Here is a 20,163-nt window from a genome sequence, read left to right on the forward strand (position 1 = left end):
GTTATCTACTAACTGGGCAATGTAAACATGAAACAAATCACTCTTTGGGTTTCAGCTGTCCGTTAAGGGCTGTTTTTACCCTTAAAAGAGCATTTTGGGAAAATGAGTAAGGCACAGGAAGCCATGTTGTGGCTCGCCGGTTGCCGGGTAACGTGGAAAAAAAAGCAAACAGAAGCAGAAGACAAAGATGACCCAAGCGAGGTGGAACTCAGGAGTTTAGAGTTGCTCTTCTGCGCTCTCGCTCGCTCTCGTTTTCCACACATGAATCCAGAAAATAACGTGACGCAGCGAGACAATGGAGCATGCACACCTGCTCAGCTTGTGTGTATTTATCACAAAGCAAAACTTTATCAAATTGAACCAATAACAGTTCAAAACACCCCGCCCCAACACATTGATGTGGATGCATCATTAACATCTTGTATAAAAGCGATTAGTACAAAAGACTTTTGCAATTAAACGTGTTTAGCGTTGCACCGCACATGGGAGATTGTCTCATCATACTGTGCACCAGATTAATACTTATTTATCGTGAAATTTACACCCAATCAAAAGTTATGTATACAAATCTGTCCTGATCAATTGAAAACAAACATAGCTTTCCTAATATTGAACCGTTCCTATCCCGTTGTTTTACTTTGGCCTTAAAGTACATATTTTCGCCCTTTAGTCACAAGGTCCGCTGAAAATAAACAACGTTTAACAAGGAAAGGGGGGTGGGATGGTGAGCGGAGCACAACAACACAGGCTTGGCCGACGCATCAAAGACCCAAACACCAGAACAATCAGGTCTCCTGCCAGGGAATCAGTCGGGGTCAGGGCAGGGAGAACCGGTTCTGCTTTCTGCTGGCGCTCGCTTCACACTGGCAAAGGCATTCATCTGTGGCTTCCCCTATCCAAGGACATGATGATAAATGCAGAGTCTGAAGACAAAAAAGCCCTCCTTTCTTTGATTTCACACCGCGCCTCCCAAACGGACCACTCTACAGCTTCAGAGACTAAGCAAACCACAGAGGCAGGCTAGCCCCGCGTGGAAAAACTGATTTATCCTTCAATCCCACAAACGCTTTCCCCATGAGACAACGCTTTTCTAATTGATCGGACAAGTCCTCCTGACGGCTTTTGGACTCCCTCCTCTAATCCTCACTCTCCCCAGTCTCGGCCTGCACCCCCAATACTGCACTAGTGCAGCGTACGCATACACAGTAGTGGCCTAAACGTGCACCCACCCACCCACCCCACACACGCACAGTTATCGCAGATCGGTTAGTTGATCCGGCTACAGTTAAACATACGACCCGTTTTATGCCCCTTTAACTCACCTACCCCCCCCCCCCCCCTCACCCTGTACTGTAACATTTATTGCTCAACTGAAACTGCTTTTGGCCCCTTGAATATATCCGGCCCTACCACCACAAACCTGGACGAGCGAGGAAAGCGAGAGCGAGAGCGAGAGAGAGAGAGAAACCACAGTCTACTCTCTCCCTTCCTCTTTTTAATACAACCAGGCCATAAAGCCGGAGGCCTGGCTACCAGAGGCAGCGACCACAGCCACTGTAAATGGACTGGATAATCCACTTACAATCACACAAGCAGTGTCAACGGATGGCCCTGGGAGGGCAAGAGTCTCTTCTTCCCGGTGGGGCGCTTGTAACAAAAAAGGAAAGACGGGCATACTGGGAACCAGCTAGAGGAACATTCAAATCTAGAAGCAGGACACACACACACACACACACACACACACACACACCCCCCCCCCCCCCCCCCCTGTGGGAGTTGACGTCTAGTTAATAGAACACTACAGTGGTGAAGGGATCATGCCTGCGGTCAAAGAGGTTAAAGGAGTACTTGTCAGCGTTGGGACTCACTTGTTGTCCTGGATCTGTATCCGGGTCCAGTACAGGGGCTTCATGGGGCAGGCCGGCTCCACGCTGGGCTTCCGCGGGGCCTTCTCCACCTTCGGAGTGTAGCCACCCATGGGAGGTGGGGGTGGTTGGCCGGAGCCCGGTGGTGGGGGAGGAGGTGGCGGACCCATTCCAGGGAATGGAGGCGGGGGTGGAGGGCCACCGCCGGGGAGAGGTGGTGGGGGTGGAGGTCCAGCGCCTGGGAGAGGTGGGGGCGGAGGTGGGGGTGGAGGTCCAGCGCCTGGGAGAGGTGGGGGCGGAGGTGGGGGTGGAGGTCCAGCGCCTGGGAGAGGTGGGGGCGGAGGTGGGGGTGGAGGTCCAGCGCCTGGGAGAGGTGGGGGCGGAGGTGGGGGTGGAGGTCCAGTGCCTGGGAGAGGTGGGGGCGGAGGGGGGGGTGGAGGTCCAGCGCCGGGGAGGGGTGGGGGTGGAGGAGGTCCGGGCAATCTCATGTGTCCCGGCAACGGAGGAGGGGGGGGTGGTGCGAGGTGGCCTGGCAAGGGTGGTGGCGGCGGTGGCGGTCCAGGTGCTGCCCCGGCCCCGATGCCAAGCGGGAGTGCGTCCAGGGTCAGCCTGCGGGGTATGTGCTGCTGGCCGGGGCTCACGGCAGGGCCCTCGTCGGGGGACTTGAGGAAGCACTCCCGGTCGGTCTGCACGCAGACGTTGCGGAAGGACTTGGGCGGCGACGGCGGCGGCGGCAGCTCGTCCTCCGTGGAGACGCAGGCCTCGCGCAGCTCCACGCCGGCCTTGAGGGCGCCCCGCGGGCCGTCCCTCTCCAGCCGGGCCGCGACACCCTCCAGGCGGGACACCGACACGGCGTGCTCTCCCCGCAGCTGGAAGGTCTGGAGCTCAAAGTCTGCCTGTGGGAGGGAGCGACGGGACACGGGAACGACGGGAACGGGGATGGAAACGTTTGGGTCACGTGGATGGAAACATTTTCATGCACAAGTAACTACGTCCACTTTTTTTTTGCAGTGTAGATTGCCACTGTGACGAATAAATAAAGAGGAAAACAAACGAAAGGAACGGCGTAATTCATGACATGTCGCCTGCACTTGATGTGTTGCCAATGTTACAATAACATAATGAAAATTCAATAAGTCCACTGTTTATGGGACATTTCAAACAACAAAAAAGGTCCAATCAAAGCAAAGTATTGATTTGAGAGACGGGGAGGAGGAGAAAGAAGACCAAGTCCTTTTGAAATTAATCTTACACATGATCGTTGTTAGTGTGCGGTGGGGTTTAGAAAGGGAATTAGGCACGTTCTCTTTCCTTTTCTTGTGGTCAAAATACATGCATGAGAAGCCCATGCCGTTTGATTCAACAGGGCCCTCTGAAAAATACATCTGTCACTGTCACTTTTTCTCTCTGCCATAAGTTGAGCCCAATTTGGCAGCGAGAGAAAACACACCAAACCAATCGTGGGGGGAAAAACATAAATAAAACGCACTACCCCTGGAAGTTGGGACATAGAAGCGAAAGTCCTAGCTACAGCTTTCAGTGTGTCCCTGAGTCTGTGAGACACTAGGCTGCCTGACAGACAGAGACTTGGGGATGAAGCTTGGAGGTTGGTGAGGTGACTGTACGCAAAGGCAACTGTCTGGGTTAGGATGGGAAGCAATCATAAAAACGGGAAGCTTCGTGAAAGGACATCTGCGAGTCATAACGTCACACAGCAAAGTATTTCTTTCTTATAAACTAATTGTTTATAAGAAAGGAATTCGGGATATTGGACATGCATGTCACGGCTTAGTGTCACATGTGCATTGGTCGTTTCAATATGCTGTTTACTGTTGGGTGTTTTTATAACTGTACGGTCTCAGAAAACATGAAAGAAAGAGAACAGAAATGTAATTGATTAGACCGTGACTTTGTGGTTATAAATGGTACATCAGAACGAACGATTGGTACAGAAATATCTCCAAATGTGTTCCACTGACAAGTTGTTGTATTGTCGGTCAATGTTTGTCATAACTCACTTGATTATTCATAGCCTTGGTATCAAAATATGCTATTATTCTGAAAAGTATGGTTGCACGGTAGAAAAAAAGAAAATGACAGGAAGACCAACGAATAACAACAACAAGACAACTAAGAGAATGCCAGGCGGTGGTATAAACTGTAGGTCTCCTCCGTAGAGGGTCTGACTGCCCTACCGCGTCTGCTGCTCATCTGCAATGCATTCCCTGATTTCATGCTTACTTAGTGCCATCTGGTGTTTGGTAAAGAAAACTGCTCGACTTGGCATGATTTTACCCACGCATCCTTTTAATAAAAAATAACAAACTTCATGTATTGAAATTTAAAATCCATGGGTTGATTAAGTAATCCCCCCTTTAGTGCTTTTCCTTTGCTTGACCTTTAATTTGACTGTTCCTATTCAGCTTCTTTTGTGCCAACGTAAAGCACAAATATCATAACGTGAACCCATCTTTAAACGGTTTCAAATACAACTTGTCACACGAGTATTGCATTCTCATTCTAATGAATTACTGCTTTTGCCAATGGCGCAAACACACACATTGTGTAATTATTGTGATAACTCACGTGCAACTTCTCCATCTCTTCCTTGCATTCTCTCTTCAGCTGCAAGAGGGCAGCCTGGTGCTCTGAAACGAGTCAGGAGGAGAAGACTTGGGATTACCCCGCATACTGGAAGCATAAACTAACCCCATAAGCCTTCTAGGACTTACATGTGGATGTGTGATGAAAATTCAGGAAGCTGAATTTCTCACCATCCGTGTTGACTTGCAGGATACATTTAGTTTGCCTAGCAAAACCAACTTGTGTAACTTGTATGTGGTGAAAGCATCTTCTGTTCAGCTATTAAATGTCTTCTCTGGAGCTCTGCCACTTACAGTCACTTAAAACAATCCAACACTTTTATCCATTGAGGAACATAAATTAAAGTTTAAATTAAAGTCAAACTTTATTCTACTGGCTTTTTCAAAAATATATTCATGACTCAGGGATGCACCTAGCTAGCATTATTATTACAACACTGTTTGTTCCACACAGCCATCAGGGACCTTTCGTCTGCTTTTTTTCGGATCAAGTGGCATGGTGCCGGCTTTCATATTCAAACAATGCATTTTTCCTTCCTTACTCAATCAACCCATTAGCCAAATCTCCATCTCCATCTCCCTTCCGACATGCAAGTATGCAAGAAATGTGGTCGGTTGTGAATGCCATAATCGTGTTATCTTTCCACACAGAGCCATTCATCTTGTGACTACGAGATGATGGTTTCCTTAAGAGAGGCCTCGATTTGCCAAGGCTGGTCGCGTTCCACGCTTGTTTTAACATGGCCTAAGCCCTATTGCTCATAATGAGCCAACTTGTTTTGTCCTCCTTTGTTTAGCTTCCCTTCCAGCTGGATGGCTGAGCAGGTTGAGGGTGTTTGGGTGTGAAGCATCCACGGGTAGGTGCATGGGAGGAGCCTTGTCTATGATTAGTGCCCATGTTAGATACTGTGTAACAGAAAACCATTACCAGCATGGAATAACAACAGAGTGAATCATAAGGATGAATCATAGAAGGTGGGGCAGTTTCAGCCAATAAGAGTTGTGTCAATGAAGGCGAAGTCGTCGGGATGAGGGTACAGCACCTGGGAGGGATACCCCCATGCCAGGGGGTATCTGACATGAGGAGGGATGGCCCCTGACATGGGGGTCTCTGACATGAGGAGGGATGGCCCCTGACATGGGGGTCTCTGACATTAGGAGGGATGGCCCCTGACATAGGGGTCTCTGACATTAGGAGGGATGGCCCCTGACATGGGGGTCTCTAACATGAGGAGGGATGGCCCCTGACATGGGGGTCTCTGACATGAGGAGGGATGGCCCCTGACATGGGGGTCTCTGACATTAGGAGGGATGGCCCCTGACATAGGGGTCTCTGACATTAGGAGGGATGGCCCCTGACATGGGTGTCTCTAACATGAGGAGGGAAGGCCCCTGACATGGGTGTCTCTGAAATGAGGGTGGGATGCTGTCGGGGGGGAAGGGGGAGATCTCACCTGCCTCGGTGTACTTGAGTCCCACTTTCTCCTCCTCATCCTTGGGCTTGGGGGGCGGCCAGATGGCCTGGAGACGGCGAGGGGTCCGGTCCTCGCTGTCTGTTGGGGAGGTCACCTCGGTCTGAGGGGATGAATACGTGGACCGTCAATTCAAATGTTATGCTTACATTTTCAGAATGGATGAGACCTCGCTGGAGCAGTGAATATCAATTGCCCAATCCCATTTTGAACCTCCTACAGAGTCAAGGAAACATTGCAGTGATTGTGTTGGCGGGTACATACATAAACCTCTGTGGGACTCTTTGGGTCAGTGGGGCTGAGTGGAGACTTTGCAGCTCTGTCAAAGATAGACTTCAGAAGCTCCTTCTCGCTTTTAAGTTTCTGTTTAACAGCATCTAGGTCCGTAGGTTCCGTGATCCCCTTTTTCGGGGTTTTTGGGCCAAAAAGGTTTTTAAAAGTTTCATAGGCTAAATCTGAGGTTTTCTTTTTTTCAGTTGGCGTTGTGACGACTGCCACGTCTTGCTCCGTTGTCCCCTCCTTCTCCCCTTTGGGGGCATCCTTTTTGGCTTCAGCGGGGGACTCCTTTTCATGGTCGGGCCTGCTGCTCATCTCATGGTTGTCCAGGTTCAGGAGCAGGTTGAGCTGCCCGAGCAGGTTGCTCTTGGTTTCGGCCATCTGTTTGGGTTCGCTGCGTCTCCTGACCGGCGTCACCACGATCTGCTCGGGGTACTGCTTGGCCTTGTTCACGGTCTTCTTCAGGCTGAGCACGGCCAGCTCAGTGTCCTTCTCCCTCTGCTTGATCTCCGAAAGCGTTTCCCGGTCCTCCCCAGTTGCACCCTTCTTGTGCACCCTCAGCCCGCTGAAGAGAGCCGGCAGCTGGAAGGGCGGAGCCGGAGACGAGGCTGCCGTCTTGGAGGGGGATGAGTTGGCGGAGGCCGGGAGGGATGAGGCCGTTTTCTTTGGGGACGAGCTAGGTGATCTGACACCAGTCTTGGTGGGGTCCTGTGTGATCCGGGGTGAGGCGGATGAGTTACTGTGTGCTTTGGTGCAACCAGAGGACCCTGAAAGGTCCTCAGTCTTGCCATTAGTGTCCGACTGTGATTCTGGGCTAGTGGAGGTTCCGAGTGAAACAGTTTTTGTGGTAGTAGATAGGGGGAGGGGGGAGGAGACAGCGCTGGAACGAGACTCCTCTGGCCCCTTCACATCTCCTGGCTTCTTCCTGCTTATCTCCTTCACTTGGTCCACGTTTCGGGCTTTCTGTCGCTCTACTTCCAAGGAAATCAAAGATACTTTTTTAACAGGCGCCTCAGAAGATGACAACAATGCAGATTCACCAGATTCATCTGCCGAGTCTATTGCTGAAGAAAGCCCTTCCGCCTTCACATTGTCCGGACCGGTTACTACGTCTATGCTACTGAAGCTGACGGTGTCTGCTTTGACGTGTGTGGCCACAGCCTCAAATAGTCGCGTTTCGTCATTCCCAGGCGTGTTGGTTGAGGTGTCCCTCAGTGGACCGTCTGGATCATCCTGGCCCGTCTTAGAGTTTGTCCGGGGGAACCTGCTTTTGGAAAGTGCAGACGGGTTCTTAAGGGATAGCTCCATCAGATTGTGAGTTCTAAACACTGGGTAGTCCACGTTCTCTTCGTTATATCTATACTCCTGGCCGGACTCAAGCGGCGGATCTCCGGGCCGCTCTCTTCCCCTGCCCGTCTGTTCCGACAGCAGCATCTCCGGAGTCCGAAAAAGCCCTCCCGATTGTGCGACGGCTGTGTGTATCCCCTTCTCGTCGTCAACGTCGTCGTTCTCAGCGTCACTGTAGGTCTCCACCATGGTGACCCGCTGCAAATCCGAATCAACTGACTGCTCCTTGAGGGTGAACGTCCCCGATTGAACATCCTGCGTTTCCACGGAAGGCGCAGAGACACATTTATGACGGGAATACACGCCGTCTTGCAGCTCGGCATTTGTGCTTAAGAGCCTAGATGTTTGCGTACTTTCATCCACAGTAGCTTCCTCCTTCGAAAGAGTTTTGAAAGACGTCAGGACGGCTGTCCCGGCCGGTGCAGACCAGTCGCGGCCGAAGACGGAGGAAAGCTTATTGATTAAGGAGCTGGGAGGCAGGCTCTCCGGTTTAGTCGGGCTCCTACCAGCACCCTCCATTTTTTGTTTCTCAACCTGTTGTATTTCTGGAGGAACCGATTCAAGGTGAAAGGAGGGACACGTTTTGGCCCCAGTCCAGTGTCCCTTTTAGGATGTCAAGGGTCATCTCTCCCCCTTCCTGTCATCCAAACTGCTCCTGTTCCACCCCCACGATGCCTGGGAACAAATGTCCTTTGTATGGAAAGCCCACTGCACTTCTCTCCTCTCCTTAACCTTCCTAAAGTGGCTACACACAATAATAAACGTTATCTCTCCTGCATACAGAGCAGCCTTCAATAATGTCGTAAAAAAAAAAAAGTCACAGGTAACCTCTCCTTTGGGTCAAAGTAAGTAACGTCCACCGGCGTTCCGATCGCAGTCAAGCAGCTCAGTCGCTGCTGGAAATATTTCCAAGTATAATCCTCCTGGGAACGATCATCCACCTTCCAGAAACATTTGAAGGAAAAAAAGAAGCCCCGATCACTTTGGTATGGAAAGTTACAAAGTTCAAGAGTTATTTTGATTCACTGGCGTGGCTTGCCTCACCACTTCTGTGCGTGGCTTGCCTCACTCTACCAACCTCTGCTCCCAGGCTGCTACGGGGTGCGAGGAAAACCCCCTGAGGTCGGGGAGAAATGTGTCTGACTGGTTTATCCGGTCTAGGGCCCGCCTCCGTCCCACCCCGACTGGGAGGGACCTGGGACCGGCAGGCACCACAGGTGTCTGATTACCCCCTTTCACTCACTTAGGCAAAATGGCTGCCCCAGGTAGTGTGTACACATGCACACGCTCCCTCTCTCCTCTCTGTGTTGACATGCTCCGTAGTATGTCTGTGTTGCCGTGGTTCAGGGAAACTCTGTCTGTGTGAGTTAGGGACTGCGGTCTGGTGGAGCGGAAGGGAGGTGCAAATACAACAGCCCCTGGTTAAACCTTTAAGCGCAGCAGTGGGTCATTACAACACTGAGATTAAGTGAGCGGAGAGCTGGTGGAAAACTTATGAAAGAGCAGCTGAAAAAGCAGTTAGAACCAGAATATCTAGAGTATCAAAGTTGAACATCCACATTTTTTAAGGAATATTCTTAGGTATTCCTTAAAAAAAAGAAATCGTAGGTAGTGGGTACAAAACTCAGAGAACAATCCCATCGTGCTCTTTGCTACCAGAGGCATTTTAACCACTCTGAATGCATAAGTATCGTGTAGTAAGGTCAGCCTCAAAGCATTCCGTCGGACTGGTCGAGCACACTCAATGCTCAAAACAGCACACGTCACTTCATTCCTACCATGTTTCTAACGCTTTGTCAATGCTCACTATATAAAAAAGGTAAACAATGCTAAATATTCCTTGACCTGAACTTAGGTCTAGGAATTGCAAATCCTCTGTATGGGATCAAGTATGGGAGGGGGTCCTAGGGTTTAAGGGTTATGTGATTGCTTTATAACATGCAAACACACATGGCACATGTAAGCCAAGAGGGAAGATGGATTCTTAGAGGAATGCTCGTGGAAAGAGTCACGAGTCGGATACCACTGCACACCAACTGCAGTTTAAGTGGTTGGTCTCTTGCTATAGTATAATCAAATTATCATTATACTATTGCAACAGGATAGTAATCATCATTGAATTACTGAAGTCATCCATCTAAATAAGCAATTTGAGATGTAAGAGAGAATCAATGACCATTATAATGTCTGCCTATTGGTCTTATTCACAGAAGGACCCTGAATGTTATGTCTCTCCGGGTACTTTTCACCACCGACCCGTTCCATGCTGGTACTGACCCTGACCCATGTGTCCTTCTCCTACTGCAGAACATTCCGTTGAAGGTAGGGTCTGTGAAAAGTCAAGGAATATGAGGCTCTGAATATTGCCAAATACTGTCCTTCAGTCTTCAGTCATATTGTGTTTATCCATGCTCCCCCATTCTGAATGTAAAACTAACGAAAATATTTTATTAAAAGAAAATATCACAATCGCTACACACAAATCCAAACGTTTTGAGAAAATTATTCAAAGCAACAGATTATCCTGTGCAGAGCAACAATACGCGGTGATTGGTTCCATGTATTTTATGGATAACAACGGGAGTCTATGCCACCGAGAGCTGCAGTAAGAATATAATCCCAGGTTAAAAAGGTAATTGGGCTTGGCATTGAGGGTGTTGCATGTGTCGAGATGTTCTTTCTGTCTTGGAAATACAAAGACCTGGCAAGCTGAGCCACACGCTATTCTGTACCTAAACCAGGTCATCAGCCACAGGAATGTAAACCGCAAACCTACACCAAGCCTTCTATTGTTTTTATCAGAGGTCTGGTTGGTTCGGCTGAGAAACCAATTCACACAGCGTCAAGTTATCACTACAATTGACTGAAACATGAATGGACACTGTTGTCCAGAAACGTATTTGGATAGTGATTGACCAAGCTGGGAAGTTGCTTGTCAAGCTCCAAAGCTTCGTTGTTCTCTCGCCTCAAGAAAAGTTACAGACAAACAGAACAGACATAAAGAGCAGGAGAGCGATCCAAAGGAACACTAAGGGGAGAGAGATCCTTCCAACTCGTACACACGAGAGGCTGATAACGCCCGGCAGTGCTGAGGAGACGGAGCTCGAAGTTCAAGCTGGGCCCAGAGTTCTACATTCATGACCTCCTAATACAGTTCTAAGTAGTTTGGATCAGGTGGTTGAACCGCTCGACTGGACAGAGCTCCTAATCCTAACGACCAGAAATGCTACAGTCCCCAAGGGAACATGTGTTGCTCAGAGCAGTGGGAAGAAGAGCAGAAGAAACCTGCTACCAGGAAGGGAGGATAAGCAATAAAATTAATTGTATGCATAAAATGTAGGTGTGAGAGAAGTCAAGTATGTGTGCGCCTGCGCGTGAACATAGGCTTGGCCTGCTTACCGTGCAGTCTAGGTTGGGGTAGTAGGGTGTGTCTCCGACGATGTCGTCCTCTGGAGGCGTGATTCGCAGGAAGTCCAGACGGTCTGGTCTGGGCACCCGGGACAAAGGCTCCTGGGAGTCGTCCCCGTCCAGCATCCAGATATCATCTTGACTTATGAGGGCATCGTCTGCACGCACACACACGTTATATACTTTATTTGATTCTACATGACAAGTCAATTTTTCATTCGGAATTCAAAAAAAATTAAAGATCCAACACATTTATACAAATCAGCACATTTATGTAACATACAATTTCAGTAGTACAAGAAGCATCTACTTTTCCAAGTAAACATGCTTCCTAGAATTGCTGGAATTGAGAAGTAGGCCTACTTTACTATCTGACACACACACACACACACACACACACACACACACACACACACACACACACACACACACACACACACACACACACACACACACACACACACACACACACACACACACAGTTTATTGCTGTTAACACACAGGTAGTGGGTGGTGTTGGGCTGTTGCAGGGTCACAGGTGGAGAGACTCAAAGCAGGTGGAGGCCGAGACTTCAGAGTGTTTCAGCATCACAGCGCTCAGAGCGAGGGACCGCTTTCTGTTGCAGGCTAAATATTTGTTGGAGGCTATTTTTATCTGCACTCTGCCACTCCCCCTCCCCTGCATGCTCAGCATCAGAGGCTGCATCGACACAGAGCCACTGAAGAAACGGGTTTGTGTAGCGCTGACCTAATACACATGGGATTTAGTTACTGTTTGGATATGCAAATACCAAATCATTCACAGAACCCAACCCAATGACTGAATGTATGTTGCGACAGTACAATAGTCAAATATCAAATAACACTTCCATGTTGGTAATGAGATAAGGAGAAATATCTCAGTGAGAGTGAGCACTATTTTACAGATCATATGTAAATCTTTCATGAGCCTCTCTCGCCCATATGTCCACCACAGGGTCCTACAGCTGTGGGTAATGTTAAGGGAAGAACGGCTCAGTTTGACAGCATCCTCTTCAAAAAAAACTTACGTCATTATGAGCCCATTGAGAACGACTTAGCGCATAACAGAATTAATCTCTTATCCCAGTACGCAAGCTCTGATTGGCTGGGTACAGGCGTGGCACTTGTCACAACTCGAGCATCACGTGATAGTACAGTCAAGGGATTTTTGCCTCGCTATAAATAAACCGACATTGTAAAAACGCCTTAAGAAACGTCATCAGGTCGTCAAGCTTCTTTCTGCATGTTTCTACTTCTCATGTCGTGTCCCACCACTGGCTTGATGAAAAATAGTGTCTTTAGACTGCAGGGGCTGGTTTGTGGATAGCATACATAGCTGGGTAATGTATGAAGAAATTGGTGTGTTTACTCTTCAAAAGTCCCCCCTGCTCAGTCTTCTCAAGAAAGCCCCCATGTATGTGAAAGACATATAGGAAAGTGGTATAAGTGATTTACAGATCAATGTGTACGTGCATGGTGTGAAATGTACCGGTTTTAATGTGGTTACAATAGAGAATGCATTGTATTACTGTATGAAACAAAAGCCTAAATGTCCCCTTGAATGCGATCAGTGTCCAGGGCCAATTTATTATTCTATGAAAACCAAGAACAAAAACACAGAAACCTGATCCTGAGGGAGATTAACCGTCAGCACAACCCTGCCAATCATCTTTCTGAGACCGCTGCCCTTCCGCCCTACTGGTGGTGAGCAGTATGACAGGACAGGAGAGCAGAGGAAACCTAGGAGGAGAGTAGCAACTTTTCATTATTATAGTGATTTCTCTGCTGAACTACACTGCATTGCTGCACTTGAAAAATTAGCAATGCTGAGTAAGGATGATGGACTGCCTCCAAATGCACAGTAGGCAGCTCTCAATGCCCAGAAGAACCTGGTCAGACACAGCTTCTCTCCTCGCTCTCCAACGGCCGATTTAGTTGAGCTAATCGTTATACTGTATTCGAAACATCTACTGCCATCTATCCCAGAACCTGCAGCGTCCATACTATGTTAAGTACAAGGAAAACTGTAGGAGTTTAACCATCACCCAACCACGGAATTAAATATGCATCGGGAGGCCTACGCTGACCCCTGCTGGACAAGAAGGGAACATTGTACCACATTTGTGGTACAAATAAATCCACTGCAGTAAAAATGCATTGTTTCTGCTCACGGATGTAGCAGACAGAAAGTATTTAGGGAACAGTATCTATCCAGATTATTAATTAGTAACGGTCTAACACAGATCCAATGAAGTGATCCTAATAAATAATGAGCCTTTCATGCGACCACTGCAGTACCGCATTCTCCTGAGGCTACTGAAGCAAAGCTGAATTTGAATATTGGCGAGACGATGAAAGGCACCGGCACTTTAGGTAATGGGAACTGGATTTATGTGTGCCAAACACTAATTCATTGACACACACACACACACACACACACACACACACACACACACACACACACACACACACACACACACACACACACACACACACACACACACACACACACACACACACACACACACACACACACACACACACACAAATCTGCCCTCTCATTCCTATTTAATCCTTCTCTCTTCGAAAGGGGCCAAAGATTAGCTCCGCCTGATACATTAGTGAACACCCAGAATAGTTCACCACCATGTTCTTTCTACATACATGTTTGTTCTTCTCACTAGCAGAATACTGCACATGCACAGTGTGTGGAGGGCCCTGATTACGAGTGATGGCTCAATATGTCTCAGTGGGACAGGTTAATCCCCTGTCAGTCAATGTGACATCAACTCATCCCGATGAGGATTAACAGTCACTGGAGAGACTAGAGGGTCAAATGTTAGTTCCATGCAAATCTCTCTAAACCTTCCTCTAGAGTCTAGAGAGAAAAAAATTAAAACACAAAAGGAACTTCCATCTCCCAGATCCAACACAAAATATTTGAACCTGAAATCATGCGTTGTACTATTTCATCTGACAAAAAGGTGAACCTTGTCTATCTTAATGTTGCTGAGAATACCGAGAACTGGCATGGAAAGTAACACTTTTACTGGCTAAAACACCCAACCACACCCACACACCCTCTTCTTCCATCCCCTTCAAGAATAAATTGCTGTCATTTATACAAATTGTACAAAATCCAAACACAATAGACGCGGCTGTAATGTATGTCTGACTCAGCACCGGCTGGCTGTGCGGTTACAGAGCGGAAAAGGGCCAGAATAGGCAGGGAGGCCGGTGTGACTGGTGTGACTGTGGGGGTGCCATGTTACACCGAGAGCTACAGCTGAAATGGAGCATGGCATCATGCTTGGAGGCTCAACCATTACTCATGAAAAACCCGGTCTCGGAGGCTGCTGGGACACGCAGAGCCGGCCAGACTGAAACCACACACGCCTCATGTACAGTACAGCAGTGCCTGGAGGAGAGGAGCTTCACTTTACCCAGGCAACATTTGGTGCATTCGTGTCTGGTTTTTATGAAGTATCAGCCATCCAATCTGAAAGTTGTTGCAATGAGTGCATTACGCCATCACGCATTGGTAGCCTAAACCATCTGCTGTTAAGAGCCACAGTGAAGAAGAGCATTGTCTCTTTCCCAACGAGAGTGGAGCGCAGCAAAGCAGTCCATTAAGAAACAAACATTTTGTGATTTATAAGAGATGGACCTCCTCTCTCTCTCTCTCTCTCTCTGTCTGAGAGAGAGAGACAGAGAGAGACAGAGACAGAGACAGAGAGAAACACACACAGAGAGAGACACAGAGAGAGGGAGAGACAGCCACAGTGGCATAGAGAGATTGTCCTTAAGTTATCCTCAGCCAGTCTGCCTTGGCAGAATCCACTTCATTATCTGAAACAGAGCTGGCCGTTGTCTTGGCTGAGCGCTGCAGATTGTTGCAGGGCAGTGCACATTGTGTTGAATGACAGCTTGCTGGACGGAGCAGCAGCAGGAGACGGATGACATCCTGCTGCAGCACAGCTGATCAGATTCATATGACCTTGCCATAGCTTATTGGTTAACATGGTTACGGAGCTGCGTACCGTCCTGGCATATAAGCTATGTTAGCTTCTGTATCCTAGTGTTTGGGGTGTTTGAGGTGCATGCGCGAGTACGGTTATTAAATTAAAACCTTTAAAATGTTTTGTATAAAACAACCAACTTTTATGTGGAATACCGAAGCTGCGATATTTCTACAGTCCCGGAACAGAACTGTAGAAATTGTACTTGTTCCACACGTAACGGTTATACAATTGATGACTATAAATAATGTCCAATACATTTTATTGCTTTAACTCGACCCTTAACCTGCTGTTAATATATGGCAAGATAACCCGGTTAATAAGTCATTGACTAAAGGATTAGCCATACTTGGTAATAAGGTAGCCATAAAAATCTGATTTGAGAAAAGTACTGCACTAATCCACGTGACGAGACTGAATGATTTGTTAACAAAAGTGTCAGATCAACAAGCAAGTCAACTACAATATTATCAACCTACGGAGGAACCGTTGTTCGGTAGCCTAACAAGATTCCCATATCAAAAACAAATCCTTAACAAATTGGGGTTTGTATTGTGGATCGATCCAAGTACTTAGAGCAGCATTTAATCATTCTCAATTAACAGGACTAAATGGTAAAAAGCGACAAAGCCAAACTGTAACGCTTTGTTCCTCTTTCGTTGTTATTTCATTTGATATCTGACCGTTTTTAAATTGCTTTTCTAAAATAGAAATATCTTAATCCAAAAGCATTGTTCAGAGATCAAATAAAAGTGGTTTATAATGCTGGCCTTTAAAATAATATACAAATTTGAGTGCGTGTCTGTGCGTGCGTGTGCGAGCATGCGTGTGTGCGTGCGTGCGTGTATCCGAGGGCAGAGGCCCGTCATTACAGATTGACTACATTTGACTCATCTCTGCATGACTGAGGCTATGCACATGCCAGTGAGGAAGACCATTGCCACTCTTCTTTTCTCATGGCTATCGCTGTGCATATTGCTTTGAACAGATCAAAACAAAATACTTTATACTATTGTAGTCTACAAACAAATATCCTGAGAAAACATGTCAGATAACTACTGTTACTTATGAATACATACAAATACAGCATAAATATGTTAGGGAATTACCCCATACAACTGTCGTCTGATTTCTGGTCTAAATGTTGCTTAGAGTGAGAAGGCTAATAACAGTGGTTCTAACTGACTGCATCGCGTTAAATAAAGATACTGCCAATCTGGGAGGATGGGCATCATGCACTTAATATAGAGAATACAAAAAAACTCCTCTACTGATCCAATTGTAAAAGAAAAGACAATGGCCACATAAAACGCCAAGAGTGTACCAGTCCAGGAGGCATGACTACATCCTCCTCATCCTCATTTGAATTTAAATCCAAAAAGAGTGGTTCAAAATACCATCAATGAAGTCCCATTGACCTGCTGATGCAGGCGACTTCTGATTTCTATGGGACTTCACACACGATGCGTCAGGACAGAAAATGCCTTCATTAAAAGGCGGGCATTCTTTCTTTGCACACACAAGCTTTGAGCCATCAGTAGGCCAGATTAAGAAGCAACCCCTGAAAGCTGGAAGGACAGCACACACCAGCAAATCGCTAATCCCTCCGACTTCTTGTGATTGGGGGGGTAGACCGAGGGGTCCCTGAGGAGAGCAGCAGCAGCAGATTGGCAATGGTTCAGTTAGCAGCACTGTTCCTGAGAGCACAACCTGAACTTTGTGTCAACCGCACTCCTTTGATCTGAAAACTCTCTCACTCTCAACCTCTGGCACCTCTGCAGCACTGAAACAGGTTAACTGGTTCATCATCAAGGAAACCGTTCTCAGGGTCTTCTACAGCCATACTGGTGGTTGTTGAGATTTTAATCCTCAGCTCTCACGTGACCAAATCAAAAAAGGGCAACAGAGCCAAGTTGGAACCGCAACACAACGCTTAATTGGAAGCATTGGTGAAGGATTGCATATGGAATACTGTTCACACTTTCCGCTGGTCTCAGCAATATACCTGCATAGGTTAAGTGTTGCCGTTTGACGCTTACGATGCTGCCAAAGTTGGAGTACGGTCTGCATTAGAAAACAGGAAAGTGGACACTCAGCGGAGGGCTGGATGCACACTGCGGTGCTCGGAGGCTGAGTGACTAGACAGACGGACGTGCAGACGGACACAAAGACACAGAGTAACAAGCAACCCATCAATAGCTCAACACACACACCGTTCTCTCCCTTCAAAACACCTTTTTTGTAATCGACCCCTTCATCACCAGATCTAGGGCATACACCGAAAACAAAATAACACCATTCAGAGCATTAAAGCATAGCTGTGGGAACAATGATGTTTAGGCAGAGGTTGCAGCATAACAGACTTTTTCAAATAACACTGAATCACCTGTTGTTGTTGTTGTTGTTGTTGTTGTTGTTGTGGTCGGGCAGTGACTGAGAGAATTCCATTTGGAGCTGCTGCTCCCGCTGCTACTGCTGCTGCTGGGCTGTCTGCTGAGGCTCAGACTCAGACGAGGGACAGTCTGCTTGTTGCCGTTCTTATCCACCATCTCCGTGGCGACGGTGGGTCCGTCTCCGCCCTCCCCGTCGGGGCTCACGTCCTTGTCCGACAGCAGCAGGATCCTGTGGTTAAGCGGCGGGCTGGCCCGTGCAGAGGCCGACAGAGGGGACAGCACGGGGGACATGCTCTGCAGGTTGCTGGAGGCCGGGAAGGAGGTGTTGAAAACCCCAGCTAGGGATGGAGACAGGGGGCTCTTCTTGGCGTGGGACGGAGCAGGGGAGTATTGGTCCGTGGTGTGGGAGAGGGGCAAACGGAGGCCGTCTGAAAGCTTCAGCCCCGAGTGGTGGCCGATGCTTCCTCCGTGACCTTTGGTGGCTTCCCTCCATTCCCGGTAGGTCTGCTGCTGGACCCCGGCGCTGGAGGTCCTGAGGGGGACATGCCGCAGCGTCCTGTCAACGTCCTGCACCTTGGCCACCACCAGGACGCCCGGGTCCCTCTGGTGTATCTCGCCGTACAGCTGGTGAGCCGTCTTCATCTCCGCCGAGCCGTCCGGCGACTGATCCTCCTCCCCCTTAGAGTCAAACCTCCTCAAGGGACGGAGGTTGCTCCCGCTCTCCCTCCGGCTCAGCCCTTCCAGCAGGCCGGTGGAGGGAGACTGCAAGCCCAGGCAGAAATCACTGTCCAGTTCCGAGAGGCCGTTGCAAAAGTCCAGCTGGGGGTCAAAGTTGGGGTTGTCCTCCATCCAGCCCTGCACCTCAACGTGGAGGTCATCCTCCAGCAGGACCTCTTCCAAAGACGGGATGGAGTTGCTGGCTTGCCTGACGTAGGAGCCCGCCGTCACGCGGTCATCGGAGACAAGCGCCTGGATCCTGGAGATGCTGTCCTCTCTCTCCGGAACGGAGGGGAGAGGTTCGACGGTGGAAGATCTGCGTCGGCCTTTCCTCTTCGCCTTGCCCTGCGTGGCATCCTCCGCACCGTCTGGCTTCTTGCCTCCAAACTTCTTGAACTTCCTCCCCTTGGACGGGGCCTTCTTGCTCTCCACGGCCACAGCCAGCAGGTGCTGGTAGTTGCTGTTGGCGAGAGCCGGATCCGCGAGGTCCACTTCGTTGCCTTCCAAGTGATCCTGGAGTTTCCCCTCCTGGTTGCCCATCCCGACTCGGCTGGCGCAGTCTCCGCAGAGCGACAGGAGATTGGCCAGAAGCTGCCAGTGCTGCGCTGCCAGCCGGCAGAGCTCAGCAACAGCCTCCTTTGTCGAGCGAGGCGGCTGAGGGTTGAGGAGGAGTTCTTCCGAGGAGCCAGATGAAGAGTGTCCGCTTTGTTTAGATTCTGTGAGATCCTGCTCTGCCTGGTCACGGTCATTACAGGGCCTTCCCCGGGGAGGGGCGCGGCTCCGGTACGTAAATCCAGGGGCCCACCTCTTGGGCGCGTACAGCCTGATGAGGATAAGCTCACTTATGGGAGGGTAGAGAGGCACGACAGTGTGTTTGCCCTCCATCATTCGAGAGCTTCTAATCAGAGAGGCAGCCCAGTCGAGTGCTTGAGGCCCACATGGTGAAGATGGGTGAGGGGGACTGCAGAGGAAGTCCTCAAAAGTCTTATGCCCATCAAACTGCCTGTCAAATAGAGATGTTGAAATATATTAAACTGACCCATTATTTCTCTTTCTCCATACACACACACACACACCCACACATATATATATATATATATATATATATATATATATATATATATATATATATATATATATATATATATATATATATATATATATATATATATATATATATATATATATACACACACATATATATATATATATATATATATATATATATATATATATATATATATATATATATATATATATATATATATATATACACACACATACATATATATATATATATATATATACACATACATATATATATATACACATACATACATACATATATACACACACACACACACACACACACACACACACACACACACACACACACACACACACACACACACACACACACACATACATACATACATACATACACACACACACACACATATATATTCACATATACATATATAATTTAGGATTAGTTTGCGAAAATGTTCAAGTGTTTGTTAAAGAAAACCACATTCATACAAAAGGTGCCATGTAGCTTAAATTGAACATTGTAGTATGTTGAATCTGCATTTTTTTTATGGAACTTGCCAAAATGGCTCCATCTGACTGCTTACGTTAAGTTTGGGTTAAATATTGTAGCAGATCACTTAACTGTTTGCATCATAACATTACCCCGTGGCTGGTAGCCTAGATAGCCCAGGCGTAGTGATGCATGCATCCATTCGGTAAGATTAAGGATGAAAAGGCTTTAAAGCTACTGCACAATTAAAAAACAAAACGTGCATGCAATGATAGGAAAGTATATAGTATAAAAACTGTGCTGTTTATTTGGGGCTATTTCTTTTTCTCAAATACTAACCTGCATTTATTCAAGTGAAAGATGACGCCCCTCTAATTGAACCTTAAGTGGGTATAAATATTAGTTTGGAACGATGCGGCTTACCTTTTTTCACAGCAAGCAACATTCCTCTTCTTCATGTTTACTGCAGGCAGGCAGCCGGTGCTGCTCTCCGCTGCCTCTG

At 47.8% G+C, this 20,163-nt stretch overlaps 1 protein-coding gene across 2 annotated transcripts in view; it reads right to left on the reverse strand.

The window, feature by feature from the left end:
- The window catches only part of LOC115544321 (formin), a 51,885-nt gene extending 31,722 nt beyond the window's left edge, over positions 1-20,163 (reverse strand). The window contains exons 1-6 of one of the 2 annotated variants that reach the window (XM_030357207.1): positions 20,085-20,163; positions 17,398-19,124; positions 10,963-11,129; positions 5,923-6,043; positions 4,452-4,513; positions 1,869-2,761 (exon numbers count right to left, since the gene is read on the reverse strand). In XM_030357207.1, coding sequence (XP_030213067.1) covers positions 1,869-2,761; positions 4,452-4,513; positions 5,923-6,043; positions 10,963-11,129; positions 17,398-19,124; positions 20,085-20,119 — 3,005 coding nt within the window. In that variant the 5' untranslated portion in view covers positions 20,120-20,163. Of the gene's footprint in view, positions 1-1,868; positions 2,762-4,451; positions 4,514-5,922; positions 6,044-6,204; positions 8,686-10,962; positions 11,130-17,397; positions 19,125-20,084 lie in introns of those variants that run through there. The other variant, XM_030357205.1, reaches the window with a different exon arrangement.

This window comes from Gadus morhua, chromosome 5 (genome assembly GCF_902167405.1).
Source record: "Gadus morhua chromosome 5, gadMor3.0, whole genome shotgun sequence".
NCBI classification, from domain to species: Eukaryota; Metazoa; Chordata; class Actinopteri; order Gadiformes; family Gadidae; genus Gadus; species Gadus morhua.